Source organism: Meles meles, chromosome 2 (genome assembly GCF_922984935.1).
Source record: "Meles meles chromosome 2, mMelMel3.1 paternal haplotype, whole genome shotgun sequence".
Classification (NCBI taxonomy): Eukaryota; Metazoa; Chordata; class Mammalia; order Carnivora; family Mustelidae; genus Meles; species Meles meles.
The window spans coordinates 165,751,724-165,769,094 of record NC_060067.1 but is presented as its reverse complement, the minus strand read 5'-3'; the positions used below and the strand labels follow the sequence as shown (position 1 = coordinate 165,769,094).

Here is a 17,371-nt window from a genome sequence, read left to right as displayed (position 1 = left end):
ATAATAGTAATAGCACATCTATATAACGCTTCCTATGTGCTAGCAACTCCATGCATATTCATACACTTACTCCTCACCAGGGCAGACTATTTTTATCCCCGGTGCACAGACGGGAGGATGGGGCACGAGATGGGGTTCTGGTGAGGAAAGGGCCCCTTCAGGTTCCCGCAGGTCCGGTCTGTTCGCTGGCTGCACGCTCTAATTAGGGAGAGAGGCGCTGGGCCCTAGGAGAGCCTCTCCTGGGGGGAGAATGCTGCTGGGGGACAGGTGGGTGACTGCATGCGGTGGGGTCTTCCGCTGGGAGGGGAAGCAGGGAGGCACTGTTCTGGTGTGGTCTTCACGCCCAGAAAGCCTGGCCGGCTGGGGAAGAGCTGTGGTATGATCCTGGGAAAATGTGTTCACGTGTGTATGCTTGTACATGTGCGCGGGTACGAGCCAGGAAAAGGGCTCATGGGTGAACCGGTGTGTGACACGCATAGGGACGAGGGGGCCTTCCCCACCGAGTAGGGCAGGAAGAAACCTTGGTGGCCAGGAGGGAATTGAAACTCTCATCACGAGATCAGGGCAAGTTGGTGGAAAGAAATCCCCTGTACCCTGAGGGAGAGCTTGCCTCCCTCCTGCAGACTTTGCCTTCCCCTAGCTCAGAGGGCTTCTCCCAATGGAACTTGGAGTGCCCTTGGAGCCTCCCAGCTCCCCACGGTCACATTTCTGACAACAACACTGTGGTTCTCGGGCAGCTTGTCAAGCCAGCCCTGTGTCCCTCAGGAGAGTGGGTACTGTGCCGCTGGCGGCTAGCCTCCCGCTGCCTCCTCCCCTGGCTTGGCCATGACTCTTCACACCCCCTGTTTCCTGCCACAAAGGGCAAGAGGAACTGACCCTGTGCAAGTTCTAGAAGGAAGAGGGGTGAGTCAGACCCTCAGGGGTGCGTGTGTGGGGAGAGATGGGGAGCTGGGAGGCTGTGGCTTCATGGTCACCCTGGGGAGGAAAGTCCCTTACTGCATGGCACTGCTCTGTCCTGGCCTGGAGTTGCAGAGAGACAGACACCACGTGGGAAGAGGCTGCTGTCTGTGCTCCAGCCACTCCCCCCCTGTCCCCGTGGGCCCAACCAGGACAGGCTCTTCCTTGGCCCAGGCAAAGGGTAGTGAGAGCTGGAGGGAGAAAGGAGGAGGGTGTCTGAGGCCTGGTTCCTGAGCCACCCAGTGGCTGGAACAGGGAGGCCAGCTCTCCTCCGGGTGGAGCCACCGGATAGGATAGGCTGCTTGTTCCCTGCACAACCCTAGGGGGCACCATTCCCATCCCACAAACCCTTACGCTGTGGTCACGCCAAGAGGCCAGTCTCTCACCTACTGGCTGGTGCCAATGGGGAAGATGTTGGCGATGAAGGATTTTAGATGGGAGAGATGGTCCAGAAACGGGCCAAGGGGAGAGCTGGGTAAGCTAACCTAAGGCCATCAGGGGGGTTCTGAGCTCCTACTGTGGGTGCCTGATTTCTCCTAGACAGTGACTTCAACAACTGGGAGAGGGGCTCCAAGATTTCAGCTACTCATCCTCCCAGCTTGAGTCCTAGGGGCTGCCATGGCTAGAATGTTCAGGACACTCTGGGGCAGGTCTTGCCAGTCACTCTCTGCCCTCCAGCTCCCCCAGTCTGTGGGGTTGGCTTAGCATCGTTTGGAAGTGGTTCATAGCATGGGACTGGACAGGTCTGTTGTGTCCCTCAGGGTTCAACAGGGACCCCAGGACTGAGAAATAATCCCCCCCGGAGGACTCGTGAGGATGGGGTAGACAGCTCCTGGGTGAGAATGGGCAAGCTCTGGGTTGAGGGCAATCTGACAGCCCAGCTCCAGCCCAGCTTGTGTCTACTGGGCTGGGGCGGGGGTGGGGTTTGCATGCCCTGTGGCCTTACTCCTGCCCTCAGCGGGTTTATAATATAAGATAATGAACACTAGGCTAGTAACCAGCTAGGTCTTCGGGACAGTTCCCACCTGACTTGCCATTTAGTCCTCAGTGGGCGTTCAGGTGTTTCCCTCTCAGCCCAGGAAGTGGGGGCCAAGAGGGAGGCCTCCATTCAGGAGGGCTGGAGGACAAGGGGTGGGGGTCCTCATCTATCTCCCTGACCCCCCCCCACCCCAGGGGCACCGTGGCTTCTTGTCAGGGGACAGTGGCCCTGAAGAAAAAAACAAAAATTGAACGCCAGCCTCATAACCGCCCCATCGAGCGCCCGGCTCAGGTCTGTAATTTGTCTGACTCTTTGCAGGGCCGTCTGCAGTGATAGAAGCACTCGTGCCTTTCTACTGAGATTAATGATGTCCTGGCGGTGGTAGGCGGGAGGCCTGGGCCTCTTATTTTTTGTGCCATTAAATGACATCCAGAGACTTCCACTCAAGAGCTGAAAAGCCCTCGTTCCATCACATCCAATTACTCCTGGAGAATATTTGCTGAGTGGCTGATCCTGCTGGCTTGAGAGGCTTGGGGCAGAGGGGACCACTCTGACTTTTGGCAGGAGCGAGAGGGAGGGGATGCTGGGGGTAGGGGTGTGGTTTCGAGGTGGGCAGGGGTTACCTGGCTCCTCTGGGGCCCTCCTGAGGACTGGAGAGTGGAAGAACAATTCCTAATTACCCAGTGAATGGATGGCCCAGGGTGCCTCCATTCTCTCCTGGGGGAAGGGATGCAGGGGGCGGGGGAGGGCACAAGAGAGGAGGCTCCGAGCTGTGGACTTGAGCTTCCCGGCATCAGTTCCAGATTCTCCTGGTGGTGGCAGGCTGGCATTCTGGGTGAAATCTGGGGGATGATCTGGTCACTACTGCTTTGGACAGTTGATGCTTGGCTTGACTGGGAGCCCACAGGCAGTTCCTAGCCAGGGTGCCTGTCTGCGAGTTGCCTAGGATGGCCCCATCTGGTCTGCTGCCAGGCCCCCAGTCCTTCCCGCTCTGCCAGGTGGGTGGGGCCCTTCGGAGGCAGAAGAGGGCTGCCTCACACAAGCCCACACAGTGACTCGGGCTGGGCCCAGGGGCCGTTCTGGGGCCCGGCCAGGTGAACCGCCTTGGGAGGTCATGGCAGGGGGTAGGGGCTGTTTTGCAGTGGGCTGTGTTTGTGTGTGTCTGTGTGTGTGTTTGGGGTTAGTCTACAGGCGGGGGGGCCCCCTTCCTTCCATCTTTGCCTCCATTGTGTATTTTTCCCTCACTGCCACTAGGCCCGGCAGGATTTTCTCCCAGCCTCTGTCCCTCCACATCAGTGTCCCCTCTTTTTGATACTGCTGGGAGTTCTGCTGCCTTCCTGCCCTTGGCCTGTGCTTTCAAACCTTTCCCCTCGACCCCCATGGTCTCAATCACCCATGATGCCCCCCAGGCCTCTAGAGTCCACCAGCAAGCCTTTAAACGCCATTGTGTGCAGAGTCTTAGCCTGTCTCTCCTCTCTGCGGGAGGGCAAGGGGGATGGCTTACCCAGGAACTGCTCAATTCAGGTGTCTGTGGTGCTGGGGGGAGTGGGTTATGGCCACCTGGTCCAGAACCCAAGGACCCTTCTCAGCCCCTCCCATCCCATTTTGCAAGAATCGGTCTCTCTGCACACCTCAGGCTGCCCCAGCAAGGCTGCGGTGGAGGCTGGTGTGGCCCGTTAGCTCCCTTGGCGCTGTGGCACCATCCTGGACTCACCACCTCTGACAGGCTTCTGGAACAAGCTGCAGCGTGTCCTCTTGTGGGGCAGAGAGGGGATTTCCCCAGCTCACTCTCGAGAGGAGTTTGGGGCCGTGAGGCCAGCTCGTGATACACTTGAGCCAGGTGGCTGAGGTGTGGTGTGATGCAGACCACAGCTCCCCGGAGTTCTAGACTCTACACAGGGTTGGGCTATAGCCTTCTCCAGGGAAGGGGCCTGGGAGGTCTGTCTCGGGTGTTTGCTGCTGTGAGCCAAGGACACCCAGGGCTTCAGGATGGACTTGCTCCTTCTCTGTCCCCACACCAGGGCCCAGAAGTCGGATGGTCTGGGTGAGGGGAGAGGGAATGTAGGTAAGTGGGCAACAGGAGCACAGAGCCTTGTTCCGTAAGTCAGAAGAAAGGTAATTTCCCTTAACTGCGGAACCTGGGTTGGCCCAGACATTACTGTTCCAGGCTTCAGTCTCCTTATTCCCCCAGTGGGAGCCATGGCCATGGTCCTGCCCACTCCACAGGGTCCAGCAACTGGGTGAGGGGAAGGCCAGAGAGGAGCAGGGCAGGCTGGCAGAGAGGCTGGGCACAAGTGGTCCTGCCTGCCTGCTTGACATTGGGACAGGGAGGATGTGGATGCCAAAATTGTCATTTGTGGGCACGGCGCTCACAGAGGTGGCTGTCTTTTCAGGTGTTAAAGGAAGTTGATGATGAGCTGAATATGGGGGCGTGAGAATGTGCAGCTGTGTGTGTGTGTGTGTGTGTGGCTTGTGACTGTGCGTATGTGGGTGTGTCCCATACACAAACATCCTCATTGACTGAAAGCTCACAGTGGGCTGAGCACAGGGATGGGGGTAAAGAGGAAATCCATAGCAGAGGTGAGCTTGTCCCTCAAGGAATGGAGTCTCACGGTGGAAGTGGGACCCGTGCAAGTGAAAAATGACTGAGTAATACAAAGAGATGAAAGTGGGTGACTAAGGAGGCACAGCAAAGTGTCACTGAGCCCGTCAAGAGGGACAGGGGTGGGGTCAAGTGTGGGACCCCCCCCCCCCCCGGGCTGTCAGCAGGACCAGTACTCTGCAGGTAGCCAGAGCCCTCGGTTTGCAGAAGGGGAGAAAGGGTCTGCCTAGGTCAGCAGGCAGAGGCACACCAGTCGCACGGGGAGTGTTGGGGGGTGGTGCCATGAACGAGGTCGGTGGGAGTTCATGGGTGTCCAGAAGGGCTCACAGGATGAGGCGGGAGCCATCCCTGTGTGTGTGGGCCCTCTTCAGACACGTCCCCTTGGCTCATCTGGTTGGTTCCTCTACAGTGTAGAAATCTAGATGCCAAATCCAAGAAGAGGCAGGGGCAAGCCATCATCAATTACAGATAAGCCCAGAGGCCAGATTCTGGGCCCTGGGCATAGAAGGTGGGGTTGGGATGGGGGAGGGTATTAAAGCTGGCAGCCTGGAGGGGCGTGTCCAATGTGTGGCAGGAAGGTAAGGTGTAGCCTTGGGGACAAATGTCAGTGAAACTGGGCCAGCTCTGATCAGAGGACACCCGTTCCGGCTCTTTCAGCCTCAGTGTAAAGGCAGGAGGAGTGGGGAAGGGAGGATTTCATAAACGAGAAGCAAGGGGGCTCCAAAGCCCCTTCTAGGGCCCTCCCTGTGGTCCTGGCAGCCTAGTGTCTGACGGAAGGCCTCCACCCAGACGTGCTTGGAGCGGGCTGGGGTGGTCAAGTAGGATTGCTTGCTCCCTGCACTCGTTTCACAGGACTTGAAGTTGGGGGCGGCTCAGTAAGCTGGGAGCAAACCGGTTAAGGGTCATTCCGTGGTAGACTAACTAGTCCAACTCCTTATCTTGATGATGTAGAAATCAAGGCCCAGAGATTCGAGGGGGCTGGTCCAAGGTCACACAATGGATAGGTCAAAATCTCCCATCTGCCAACCCTGCCCATGTTGTCTTGAGGTCAGAGAAAAAAGGGAGGCCCTGGAGAGGCTTTCAGTCCCCGGCACGGAGCAATGTTCCCCAGCCCCCAAGGTCATAAAAGTTCTACCAGAATAATGTCACTCTTGCTTCTCATCCTAAATTGTCTTTCACACCTAAGTCCTAGGGAGGCAAGGACCCAACAAGAAGGGCTCCTGTTGACTATCCTTCACGGATGCCTCTCTACCTGGCTCTCACATGGTGACTTCCCCTCCAGTTTCTGGAGTCCATTCCTGCCTGCGCATTCAGGAAACAGGGGGCTGGTTAGACCACACTTACTCTGGGACACCCCTGCTTCTCCAAGGATACCTTCCCATGGAACAAAAACTAGACAACTGTAGGCCCCTGGCCCATGTTCCTTGGCTCTAGGTCCTGGCCTCCCGAGGGCTGGGCCAGGCTGGGGCTCCATGGGTCCCCAAGCATGGTGTGGGCTCTTCAGAGAGCGCCAGGAGTTCTTTTTTTTTTTTTTTTTTTTTTTTTTTTTTAAAGATTTTATTTATTTATTTGACAGAGAGAGAGATCACAAGTAGGTAGAGAGGCAGGCAGAGAGAGAGGAGGAAGCAGGCTCCCTGCGGAGCAGAGAGCCCGATGCGGGGCTCGATCCCAGGACCCTGAGATCATGACCTGAGCCGAAGGCAGCGGCTTAATCCACTGAGCCACCCAGGCGCCCCCGAGCGCCAGGAGTTCTAACGATGGGCAAGGGCAGCTCCTGCTTTTGCCACAGCCCTCCGGCTTCATTCGGGCACACATCTCCAGGCCCCCGGTGGCCTGCTGTGCTCTGGCTCCTCTCGGTCCTGCCCACTGCTCCAGCTTAGTCATCGCTCAAGAGTAGCTTTTGTGTTGCCTCTCCCAAGGGCAGCATCTAACGGTGCTTCACGGCACCCGCCAAGGTTGTGCCTCTGTTGGGCTTTCATGAACCATCCGTGACCTTCCCCCCTCTCCTTTCATGGCCTCACTGCTCCTCACAAGGGGTGCTCCTTCTCACTTTTTAAACAAAATAATCTTTGCATCTGTGGTTTCTCCAGCCCAGAGGTTCCTCTCTCTTTCACTCAAGAATTCAAATGTCTTCCTCCTCCCAGGCCCAGCCCGGCCGTGTCTCTTCCACATAGCCTCAGGCCACACAGACATGTAGATCATCTAGATCCAACCCCTCATTTTCTAGATGGGGAAACCAAGGCCCAGAGAGGGTAGCTGATTTGTCCAAACATCAAATCACTAGCTGGAGACTGGAACAGATTTCCTCACCCTGCAGTAAAATACCTTTGCAATCTTCCCCGCTAAAGAGGGTGTGTCTTCTTGGAGGGAAGGGAATCCTAGAACCTTAGAGACAATCCCTAAATCCTACTGGTCGTCAGTTGTCCTTACAGCCCTAAACACACAATTAAGTGCTTAATTATAAGCTGCTTCGCATTGTTATTTAAGTGTTTTCAAAGTAGACTGTAAGCCCCCTGAGGGCAGGTAACATTCCCTGTGCTGTGGGATTGTGCCCTCTTCTAAGCTCCTAGCTAAGAGTGCCAGGCACCAGAAGATGTCATAGAGTGGGACCCGTCCCCTGGCCTGGCTGGAGAGCTCCTCTGGGAGGCTAATTCTCCCACCTCTGTTTCTGGTAGCGAGCAAAATGGCATGGAAGTCAAGGGTCCCTGCCCAGATGCAAGTCTGGTTCCTAAGTTTTCACATAGATGAGGAGTGTGTGTGTGTGTGTGTGTGTGTGTGTTGGGGGGCGCATTACAAACTGTAGCTTGGGCAGATTCAAAGGGACTAATAATGGGTGTCAGGCTGGATAGGTTTTGAGCTTCCTCGCTAGCTGCCAGCGTCACTGGTGGGCACACAAGCCACTGTTTTCTGGAGGACAGGCGAGGATCGAATGCGAGGACTGCAACCAAGGCAACATCTTTGCCCCAGGCACCTCCCTTCTTCCTTTGCCCCTTTATGCTCCTCCTGGCTTCATCCACTGCTCTCTCCTTTCCCGGCCACCCCACCCCTCACAAGGCACTCGATCCCTCGGGAGGCTCTTTCAGGGGACAGCCTGAGCATGATCCCTGCCCCCCTCCCTGCCCCGGGTGTGGGCTCTGTGACTATGATGTCTAACGTGGGACTCAGAGGCACTGCCTGACTTTGTGGGGGAACGTGGTGGGCTGAGGTGCTAGTTCCCAACCCCCAGAAAGCACGGGCCTGGACTGGGGAAGGGTTCATGATGTCCGAGGTGAAAGGGATCCAGGGAACCGGAGAAATTCGTCTTGGCCTGGGCAAGATACATTTTTCTTTTCCTTCTCTCCTCTCATCCAGATTTGAATGTGTGTCTTGGGAAAGTGGTTTAAACAGATTTACAGATTGGCAAGGTGCTCAGGGCACCTGGGGAGGGTTCACCAGTGGAAAGGTTGCACCAACTCGACTTTCAGGGCAACCCAGAGCCTTCTGTGATTGGTGGCTCCCACTCAGCACACCTGAAGGCCTCCTTCGCTCAGCCAGTGCCTTTGCCGGCTCCGTGTTCCTCTCCTCTGGGGCCTCGGGCAATGGGCTTGTAACAATACCTTCCCCGGCTTCCCAGTGGGTGGAAGTTGGTCAGGGTCACTGGGTGAGAGCAAATGGCTGATGACACCCACCCACCCACTCATCCTCCGGCCGGCCTGGGTGATGTGCTCTCTGCACCCTCCAGATGGCATGTGTACGTTCCACCTTCTCTTTCCTTCCCCCAAATGGGGGAGATGCTAGAGTACACAGGGATTAGTAAATTTCCCATTTTTCTGGAGAGAAAGCCAAGGCTCAGAGAGGGGGCATGGTCACACAAGAGCATGTGAGTCGCCTGAGGCACTGCGGTGACCTGATGTCCCCAGGTCTCTTCCCGCGCTCCCCAGCTCTGGTGGGAGTGGGAGCAAGGCCACCGTCAGTTAGCCATTAGGAAGCTCCAGGGAGTGGATCTTCTCCAGGATGCCAGAAGGGCTGCTCAGAGAAGCTAGTGGAAGGGGCATGGCCGGGGAAGTTTTTGCCCCACCACTCAGATGGTGCGGGGCAGACAGAGCAATTAACGACCAATGAAGGCAGACTGGCAGGGTGGCATTCCAGGGCCCTCTTGCCCAGATTGGACTCAATTATAGGGTACAATTACCTGCAGGAGTGCTATGGGGTAGTTGCCTGCACATGCCATTCGAGGCTGAGTTGGGGAAATGCTTCTCTCCCTGGCTCCAGTTACTCCCTTCGGGACCTGGCCTCCCAGATCCATCCACCCAGTGGAAGCCGCCATCTTGGTCTGTGGGACTCACTTCTCGGGGGAGACTATATCTGATGCCAACATCTCCCTTAGGACACTCATTCCAGTCCACTGCCAAGGAAGGCCACCCCCCTGACTCTGGCCTCCAAGTCTCACGGGTGGGGGGTGGGTCAAGGTCCCAGCTTCTCCATGAACGCACAAGCATCCACTTCCGCCCCAGAAGTCGCACTGGCTTTGGCAGATGGGAAGGCCTTACCTCGAGTTTTGTTTTCTTTGGAATGGAGAGAGATGTTCTGTCTCTCCTGAAGATAGACGAAGAACTGGTAGCGGTGAAAGCCACTTTGTGCTGGTGGGGATGGAGGCTGGTAGGCTGGGGGTCAGAGAAGGACAGCGTGTGGGCCCCCAACCCACAGTACCCACAACCTCCTGGCTGCCCTGGGCCAGAGGAAAAGAGAATTCTTTGTGCCTTTCATGGTCCCTCCTCCTCCCCAAGCCTCCCCCCGCCCCGGGGGTCCCAACTGGGGGCTTCCCCATGGCAAACCATTAGGGTTTTTCTTTGGCAGGGTCTCAGCTTTGAAGCTGCCTTTAGGAAGCGCCTTAGTTTGGGCAGAGCGGGGAAGAGGAGGTGTGGGCTCCTTGGGGGTCTTGGGGGCTGGTGGGACTCCCCGGACCTCTCTTGGGCAGTGGGCATTGGTGCTATCCCTTTGCTGCTTTGGTCTATCCTGATGGATTTCCTGCCTCAAGAGAAACTCATCTTCCTCTGTGAGTGTTTGGCAGTGGATTTTTATTTATTTTTTCAGCATTTCCTTATGAACTCAATTCCCAAAGAAGCCAATTTCTTGGCTGGATCCGGAGGATCTGGAAGTGGTTACGGGGGTGGGTGGGACTCGGTTCAAAGGTTTGATCATGGAAGAGTAGGATCTGGGTGCTCGGGGCACTGGGAGCCCACTCAGGCTCCTCCGGAGGAGAAGGACCTTCTCCCTCCCTCTTGCCCTCGATGCAGGAGCCAGATCTTTTCCTGGGGTGGGGGGAGCTGGGGTGGGGACATCTCTCCCTCTTTCGCCAAGTCTGTGCAGGGGTTTTGTGGGCCAGACTTCTGCGGTTGGTTCCAGTGGGGCCTGCTTCCCAACTGCGGGCCTCTGCCTCCTCCCCTTTGCTGTCCTCCTCTCCCCTTCTGAGGAGCCAGGAATCTTCCTGGGGGTGGGTGGGGTTGGAGTGTTTGCCGTGAGGATGCTGGCGGGAGGGAACATTGGTACTCTATGGCCCCCTCCCTCTCCGGGTCGTCAGACAAGAGCCACTCGCTCTTGGCTCTTCTCTTCGGAGCTGCTGGAAGTGTTCCTCAGGGTGCACTTCCGGCCACCAGGGCCCCCAGCATGCTCACAGCCAGGGGAATTCCTGACTGTTCCTCTCTCCCGCTTTTGTGATTGCAGACATGATAGCCATGTGTGTGTGTGTGTGTGTGTGTGTGAGTGCACGTGCGTGCACCCACACTCACGTGTGCTCAGAGTGAGCACTGCACAGCGTGTGCCGGGAGCCGTGTGAGTTTGTATGACTTGGCGTCTACACAGCCAGAGAGCATGGTGTCCGTGATCGTGTGCGCAGAGCGCTGCGGTTGGAACCCTCCGGCTCTGTGCAGCTTGGGAATTTATCCCCAGGTGTGATGAAGACCCAGCCCCCTTCACTAGGGCTTTCCTAAAGAATCTCCCCCTCCAAAAGTAGAGATGAGGGGTGTTGAGGAGAAGGGGAAGGGATACACACATGTATCCCACGTCTTGGGGCTGGGCCCTGGCTCTGCGCTTTCCCTGGTGACATCGCCTTAATCCTCACCACGACCTGGTCGGATGCAGTGTTATTCCCATTTCCTGGATGAGGAAATGAGGTTCTGAGAGGTGAAGTCAGGCCGACAGGATGGGTGAAGCTGGGATCTGAGTCCAGGCCTATCTGATGTCTGACCCCACGTTGCGTCATGGAACTATGCGGCTTATTTGTCTTTTTGCTCAGCCCTTCTCGGACGCCCGGTCTGCACCTCAGCTTTCCCTTCAAGTTGAGTGGCAGGCATGGTCTTGTAGGGGGGAAGCGAGGGGGAGGGGAGGAATGGAGGTGGGGGGTAGAGAAGGGGTGGGAAGGGGAGGGCATCAGAGAAAAGGGAGGTCTATGGGGTCCCATGCAAGCACATCATGGCACTGGGTACAAGGGAAGACAGGGAGGCAGGCCCAGGGAAGGGAAGGACTCTAGTCCCTCCAGGAGAGCAGACCCCTGCATTTAATGCTGGCCTCATCCCTTAATCCTTGTGAGCTGAGGGACAGGGGGGTCATGCCTGCCTTTCGTTCTCTTTCAAATGAAGACAGCAGCCTTTAGAGGCCATTAAATGAACTTAAGGAGCAAGGAAAAGTCAACTCCTGGGTCGGTGGGCACTTTCACACCACCAAGTCTCAACGTTAAGTTGCATTGTTACGGTTCTTGTGGTCATGTCGTTGCCCCAGCTGGGTCAAGGGGTGGGGGAGGGTCGTACTCACGTGTCAACTCCTGGCCCTGGACCTTCCCTTTCTTTATATCAACGCCCTGCAATCAGAGACAGGCACAGGTGTGCGTTACTCCTGGGGCAGCAGAAGGCCACACGGCCACACGGCCACACCTCAGTCCAAGCGGGTTTTGCTGACTTCTTTCCCTCCCGGAGGGAGTAAGATAGAAGAGTAGGCATGGGTATGACTGCTCCTGGGACACATTCCAGAACGAGCTCTGGGGCTTAGAATGGTGCCTTAGGGGGTCCAGGGAGAGACACAGACACAGGCATTGCTGAGGGCAGCCTGGGGGTGAAATATGGACCCCCCTGGCCCCTGGAGAGGGCGAGCTCCACTCCTCCTCTGCTCACTGCAAGGGCGGCTCCATTCCCATCATCTGCGTCCCCAGACTGGGCACGGGACACAGTCTCTGCCTGTGGGGTCTGGTGAGCTCTAACGCAGGGGCTGACAATGCTCACAGCCTTGCTAGGCTCTCTTTGGGACCTTCAGAACATTAGGTCAGTGGCTGCCTGAGGAACCAGAAGGGCAGGGATGGCAGAAGGAGCCTGGACTGCTGATTCTGAGGCAGCTTCTTCCCCAGCCTTGACTGGACTCAGCCCACAACCCCTGTGCAGATTGTTTGGCCTCAGTTTCCCTCTTCTTCCTTCCCCTCCCTTCTCCCCTCACTCTGCGTCTGTGGGATAATGAGGCGATCCTGGGGGCGGGTGCTAATTATTGTTTGTGCAGGACCGGGAGATGCTCAGATGAAAGGGACTGGAGCCGGGCCTCTGGGTCTGTGCCACAGCTCCGGGGCCCCTAGGTGTGGGGTTTTATGGCCTTAATGATGGTGATTAGCATGGCTCTTCATTGCTTCTGCCAACACCTAACTGTGCCCTGGCCACCTTTCCACCGAGCCCTCCTGGTCCAGCCTTGGCTCCTTCCCCTGGCAGAGGTCCTCGGGATAGGGCTTTGGGAGGGGGGAGCTGTGAGATTTCCTCTCATTTCTCTGCAGAGGCTCTCAGGGTCAGCTGGGTGACCCAACTCTTAGCGCGGTTTACCTTCTACAGAATGAAAGCCCCACCCACCCCACTTCTTGAAGTGTTCCCCCCCCCCCCCGCCCCCGTCTCTTTTACTTCGGGCTGTAGCCTGCCAACTGTTCTTATTTTGGGCCTCCTTGGCCAGAACATCCCCTCCCCGAGGCTCATCCCTGTCTATGTTACCTCTGGTTGGGAGAAAGTTTTGGGGGGTAGGGGAGACTGAGACTGCAGAATGGGTCCATCTACCTTGGGCCCCTTCCCACTTGGTTGTCCTCAGCCTGAGCATTCGAGATCTCTGTCCCCTGGCACCCCGCCAGACACCTCATGCCATCTTCTCTGCTCAGGAACATCCAGGCATGCCGGCTCTGCCTTGGCCTGCTTTCAGCAGGGTCCCCCCACTCCCCCAGTATCAGGCTCTGTCTTACCCAGGGCTGGCATGGGCCCCCGCTCCCTGCTGTGACCTGCGGGTAGCATTGAGAAGCCAGGGGTCACCAGGGTAGGGGAAAGGGGTCGGGGAACAGAGGCCCCTTTCCTTGATACCCATCTCTCTCAGGAGACAATGTGAGGGCCCAAGCCCTAGCAGCCCCTCTCCCGAAATAGCTGTCTGGCTCTCCGGTGGCTCTAGCATGACTGAGAGATGGGGGCTAAGCCCCCGGGCAGCCCAGCCCAGGCTGCTGTGAGCTCCCAGCCTCCCCCTCACTTGCCTCCAAGTCAGCCCAGCCAGCGGTTTGTTTAAACAAAACAATAGCAACCTAAGCTGGCTCTTTCTTTTCAATTCCCAACAGGCTTGGGTCCCACCCAGAGTGATAAACAGGCCTCTCTCCTCTGAGTGAGTGCAGGGAGGGCTGGGGGGGACAGGCTGGGGGTGGTTACTGGGGCCCGTAAGGTCAGTGAGTTTGTGCAGAGCGGGGTGGAAAGTCTGAGCGTAGCCTTGATCAGGGTGGAAAGGCTCTCTTTTCCCTCCCTTTCACTCTGGGGAGTCTTTTCTCATCTACCCGGGCCAGCTGGGCAAAGACAGATGCACACCCGTGGATTCAGTGAGTAAAGCCAGTGGCCCTTCCTGCCCGATTCCCTGGTGGAGCGGCCCTTGAGCTCGGCTGAGGCAGCTGCTGAGGGAGCCGGGAGCAGAGGGCATTGACGGCTTGAGTTCTTAGGGTCTCTCTGGAGCTTGTCCTATGGACATGTGCTGGTCCTTGGAAGGATGAGCAGGGAAGAAAGGCTCCAAGGAAGGACCAGGATGCAGAGGGGCCTTCCCCGAAGAGCCTGTGGTCAGTGTGGCTGGTATTTATTCAAGCTGGGTTGAAGATGGGCTAAACTCCCTTTGGCCATAAACCTTCCCTCATTGGTCTGTTCTGGGGAGGAAGGTGGTGCTAAAATTTCTACCACACGATCAATATGTGATAGGGCCTTGGGAAACCAAACTCAAAGGGTAAGACAGTTGACTCTCCAGGGGGCTCAAACTGCTTGTCCAGAGCCGCAGAGTAGTGAGGAGGAGAATCCCAGAATATTCCAGGAGGAAGAAGCCTAGACCCTTTCACCTTTGAGACCCACTAGCTCAGGATCTCATGTCTTTTTTTTTTAAAGATTTTATTTATTTATTTGACAGAGAGAAATCACAAGCAGGCAGAGAGGCAGGCAGAGAGAGAGAGAGAGGGAGGAAGCAGGTTCCCTGCTGAGCAGAGAGCCCGATGCGGGGCTCGATCCCAGGACCCTGGGATCACGACTGAGCTGAAGGCAGAGGCTTTAACCCACTGAGCCACCCAGGCGCCCCAATCTCATGTCTTTTGACCCATAGTGCCATCTTATGCTTTTTTTCTACGACAATCCCATCACTCCTCCAGGCAGCACGGCATTAGGAAGACTGTTATTAAAATACATAGATATTACCTAGAGGCCTGGGGCCACAGTGGAAACGGCTACATGGTTCCCTGCCCCCAGCCCCCCACCCCCATATGAAATCCTGAGCTCTCCCAAAGAGTCTTCACGGATCGGAGTACCTCATTTAGCCTTAGGAACCCAGAAATTTCTGGGGATGGATGAGATTCTGGAACATTCTAGTGGAGTAGGGTGGGGGCATCTCTGATTCTGAGCACTTCTTAGGAAGACAGGACAGAGGAAAGGGTCTTGAGGGTGGGCAATGAACCCAGCATTTGAGGGACAGAGCAGTCTGAGCAGACAAGAGTTTTGGAAAGAGGGCACGCAGCGGGGGAGGGGCTGCTGAGAGCTCCCCCACACCTTGGCTTCCTCCCTGGCCTTCCCCCTTCCTCCAGGTACACTGCTCCTCTTTAAGCCGGGCCCAGCCCAGACAAAACCTCGTTTCCCTTACTATACTCTAAGACAGATTGACATTTTCAAAAGGAGCTTGTCTAAATGCTAAGGTTAAAAAAAGGAAATAATTATAGAAATTATAAACAGTGTAGAAATTGTCGGGTTTCTGATCCTCGGGAACACGAAAAAGACCAAGGTGGCTTTTTGAGGATAGCGGGACAGGAACTCCCGAGATATGAGGGCAGTATACTTGGGAGGATGTCCAGGGCCCTTCTAAGTGTCCAAGACGAGATGACCTTGGGGAGGCAACTCTTTTCCTAATCAGCATCCTCTGTCAAGGGGAAGAGAGGAAAGGGTGGAAGGTTGTTCAGTAGGACCCTTAAACGCTCAGGATATTAAAAAAAAAAAGTCTCTTCTTTTTCTTAGAAGTTGGTCCCTGGTGTGTGTGTGCACACGTGTGTGTGTGTGCATGGCAGAGATGTGCACGACTGGCATAGAAAGTCACACGTTATTCTAATTGCAGAGAAGAAGCTTGGCTCTATGGACACTTCTGGAGGAATTTCTGGGTTTACAGACATGAGATTTCCTTTCCACCCCTCCGACCTCAGAGCTCACGGCTTCTCTGTCAACTTAGTTTGGACCTGGCATGTCAGATGCTTAGGAGGAGTTGAAACTCAACCGAGAGTCATGGCCACTCCAGTCTTGGCCCAGAGTAGATACGGACTGCCCCACCAGACTTGGTCCGATCAAGTAGAGGGCACAGAGCTGGAAGCTGTGGTCTGCTCCCCACTACTGTTATCTGACATTGGCAATAAGCTTTCAGTTCTTCTTCTCCAGGGCTCTAACCAATGCATCCATCTCACGGCAGCCCTTGCTGGGGAAGGGCAGAGCTCAGTCTTCCAATTCAGTGGAAGGAAATCCAGAGGAGCTTAGTCTCTCAACGGCAGGGATAGCATCCTGCCCATCTCTGTAGCCCTTAAGATGCTTGGCACAGAGCCATGGACGTTGTCAGTGCCCAGGCTCACTCCCCAGCCCTTGCCACCTTGGTGCTCTCCAGCTCTCCTTCCAATCTGCTTCACCTGGTCCCAGGGCCTCCTCTGGCCTCCAGGGCCTGCTTCACCACCTGCACAATAGGGCAGACATGCTGGGGTGTTAACGTCCCCTGGCAACAGCTCCTAACCAAGGGCTGATGGGAAATGGTGCCTAAATACTCCGGCTCCTCCCCTCCTGGGGAAATGATGGGGCTGTGATTTCATACCAGCTCTGGGCACCCAGAGTAGAACTTGTTTGCCCATGAGCCTCGACTGAGTGCCTTCCTTTTTCCTGTCTCACCCAGTCCCTTACTGGGGCTTCCTCGCGTCCCTTTGAAAATTCATTACTTGCACGAGACTCCTTGTCTCGAGCTCTGCTTTGGGGCAACCCAAGCTAAAACACTACGGGTCTAACACACATCTGTGGAGGGAGTGGAGAAAGGAATGAAGGCTTTGTTTAAGGTGTCACAGGTAGCTGGCCTTGAGGCCAAGGCTAGAAGAAGCCTCTCCTCCTGGCTCTCTGTCCCATTCTCTTTTGATGGGACACACCACCACTGTCCGGACCCCGATCCTTCTGCCCTCCCAGGCCGGGTCCCAGAGGTCCCTGATACATTAAGCTTTTGGAGTAGCACAAACAGACGAGCCAGTTAGATGAAAGACACCTCTATCCTTTGTGTCTTGTGCATGGCATCGGCTTCTCGAGAATCACGGGTCCCGGGGCTCCCCTTCCCCAGCCTGGAGAAGCCTTAGGTCAAGCCTACCTGCGACACGGGGGCCAGATTTAGGTTGTGAGATCTGGTGGATGGGAAAGGGCCTGGCTCAGCGCTGGGCCCAGCAGAGACGGCCAGCCTGGTGTCCTCATTCCCCTTCAATTACCTACAGGCAAATGTCCGCCCACCTGGGTGTTTGCGAAGGCCCCAGGTGCTCGGGCTCGCTGACCCCTGGAGTAGAGGGTCAGCAGCACATTTCCTAGAGTCTGCGGGAGATGATTTAATCTCTTCACCCACTTCTTCCCATCTTAGATAGGAGGATTCAATCACTTCCCCTGCCTGACTGCCAACCTCAGTCCAAGCGGGGAAGTTTCACTTCTTGATCTCCGGGGTAGGGGCGGTAAGGGGGGTGGAGGGGCTGTCAGAAGAGTCCTGGACTTGAAAGATGTTGTGGGGATAAGGCACAGTGAAGGGAGACATGAATGAAACAGCACTGGGTAGGGGGAGGCGGGAGGGAAAAATAGGGAACACAGAAGCAGAATTCCAGGCTCTCTGATACTGGCACCAAATAAGAAGGCTCCTTGCTGTTTTGCACAGGGGCCTGCTAGCTGCCAAGTGGCAAGGGATCCAGGAAAAGGCACAAGATTGCAGAAGTGCTCCCGAGCAATCTGTATTCTGCAATTAAGAAGGGGTAAGTAAGTGGAACACACTGACAGCTCCCAGGCTCTGAGGTCTCCAGGGGCCACAACTGCCAGCACCTTTCTGGCACCTGCATGGGCAGTGGGGCTGGGGGTGGATAGTCTTTAGAAAGTGCCAGTGGGCAGCCTGAAGATTTGGTGTCTTGGCAGGGACTGGTAACAGACCCCTGGGTTTTGACTCCTAGTATGGCTTCAGATCTGGGGTCAGTTACCTCCTGGGTCTCCAGACGCCGAAAATGGGGAGAGGTGGGATATAGCCGAGGGGGAATTATCTGCTTCTTGCAACTAAGCAGTTACCCGGAGGAGAAAGAAGAG

General features: G+C 56.1%; 1 protein-coding gene across 1 annotated transcript in view; it reads right to left on the bottom strand.

The window, feature by feature from the left end:
• The window catches only part of PEBP4 (phosphatidylethanolamine binding protein 4), a 198,540-nt gene that overhangs the window by 1,490 nt on the left and 179,679 nt on the right, over positions 1–17,371 (bottom strand). The window contains exons 7-8 of the mRNA XM_045997435.1: positions 11,328–11,373; positions 9,068–9,181 (exon numbers count right to left, since the gene is read on the bottom strand). Coding sequence (XP_045853391.1) covers positions 9,068–9,181; positions 11,328–11,373 — 160 coding nt within the window. The remainder of the gene's footprint in view (positions 1–9,067; positions 9,182–11,327; positions 11,374–17,371) is intronic.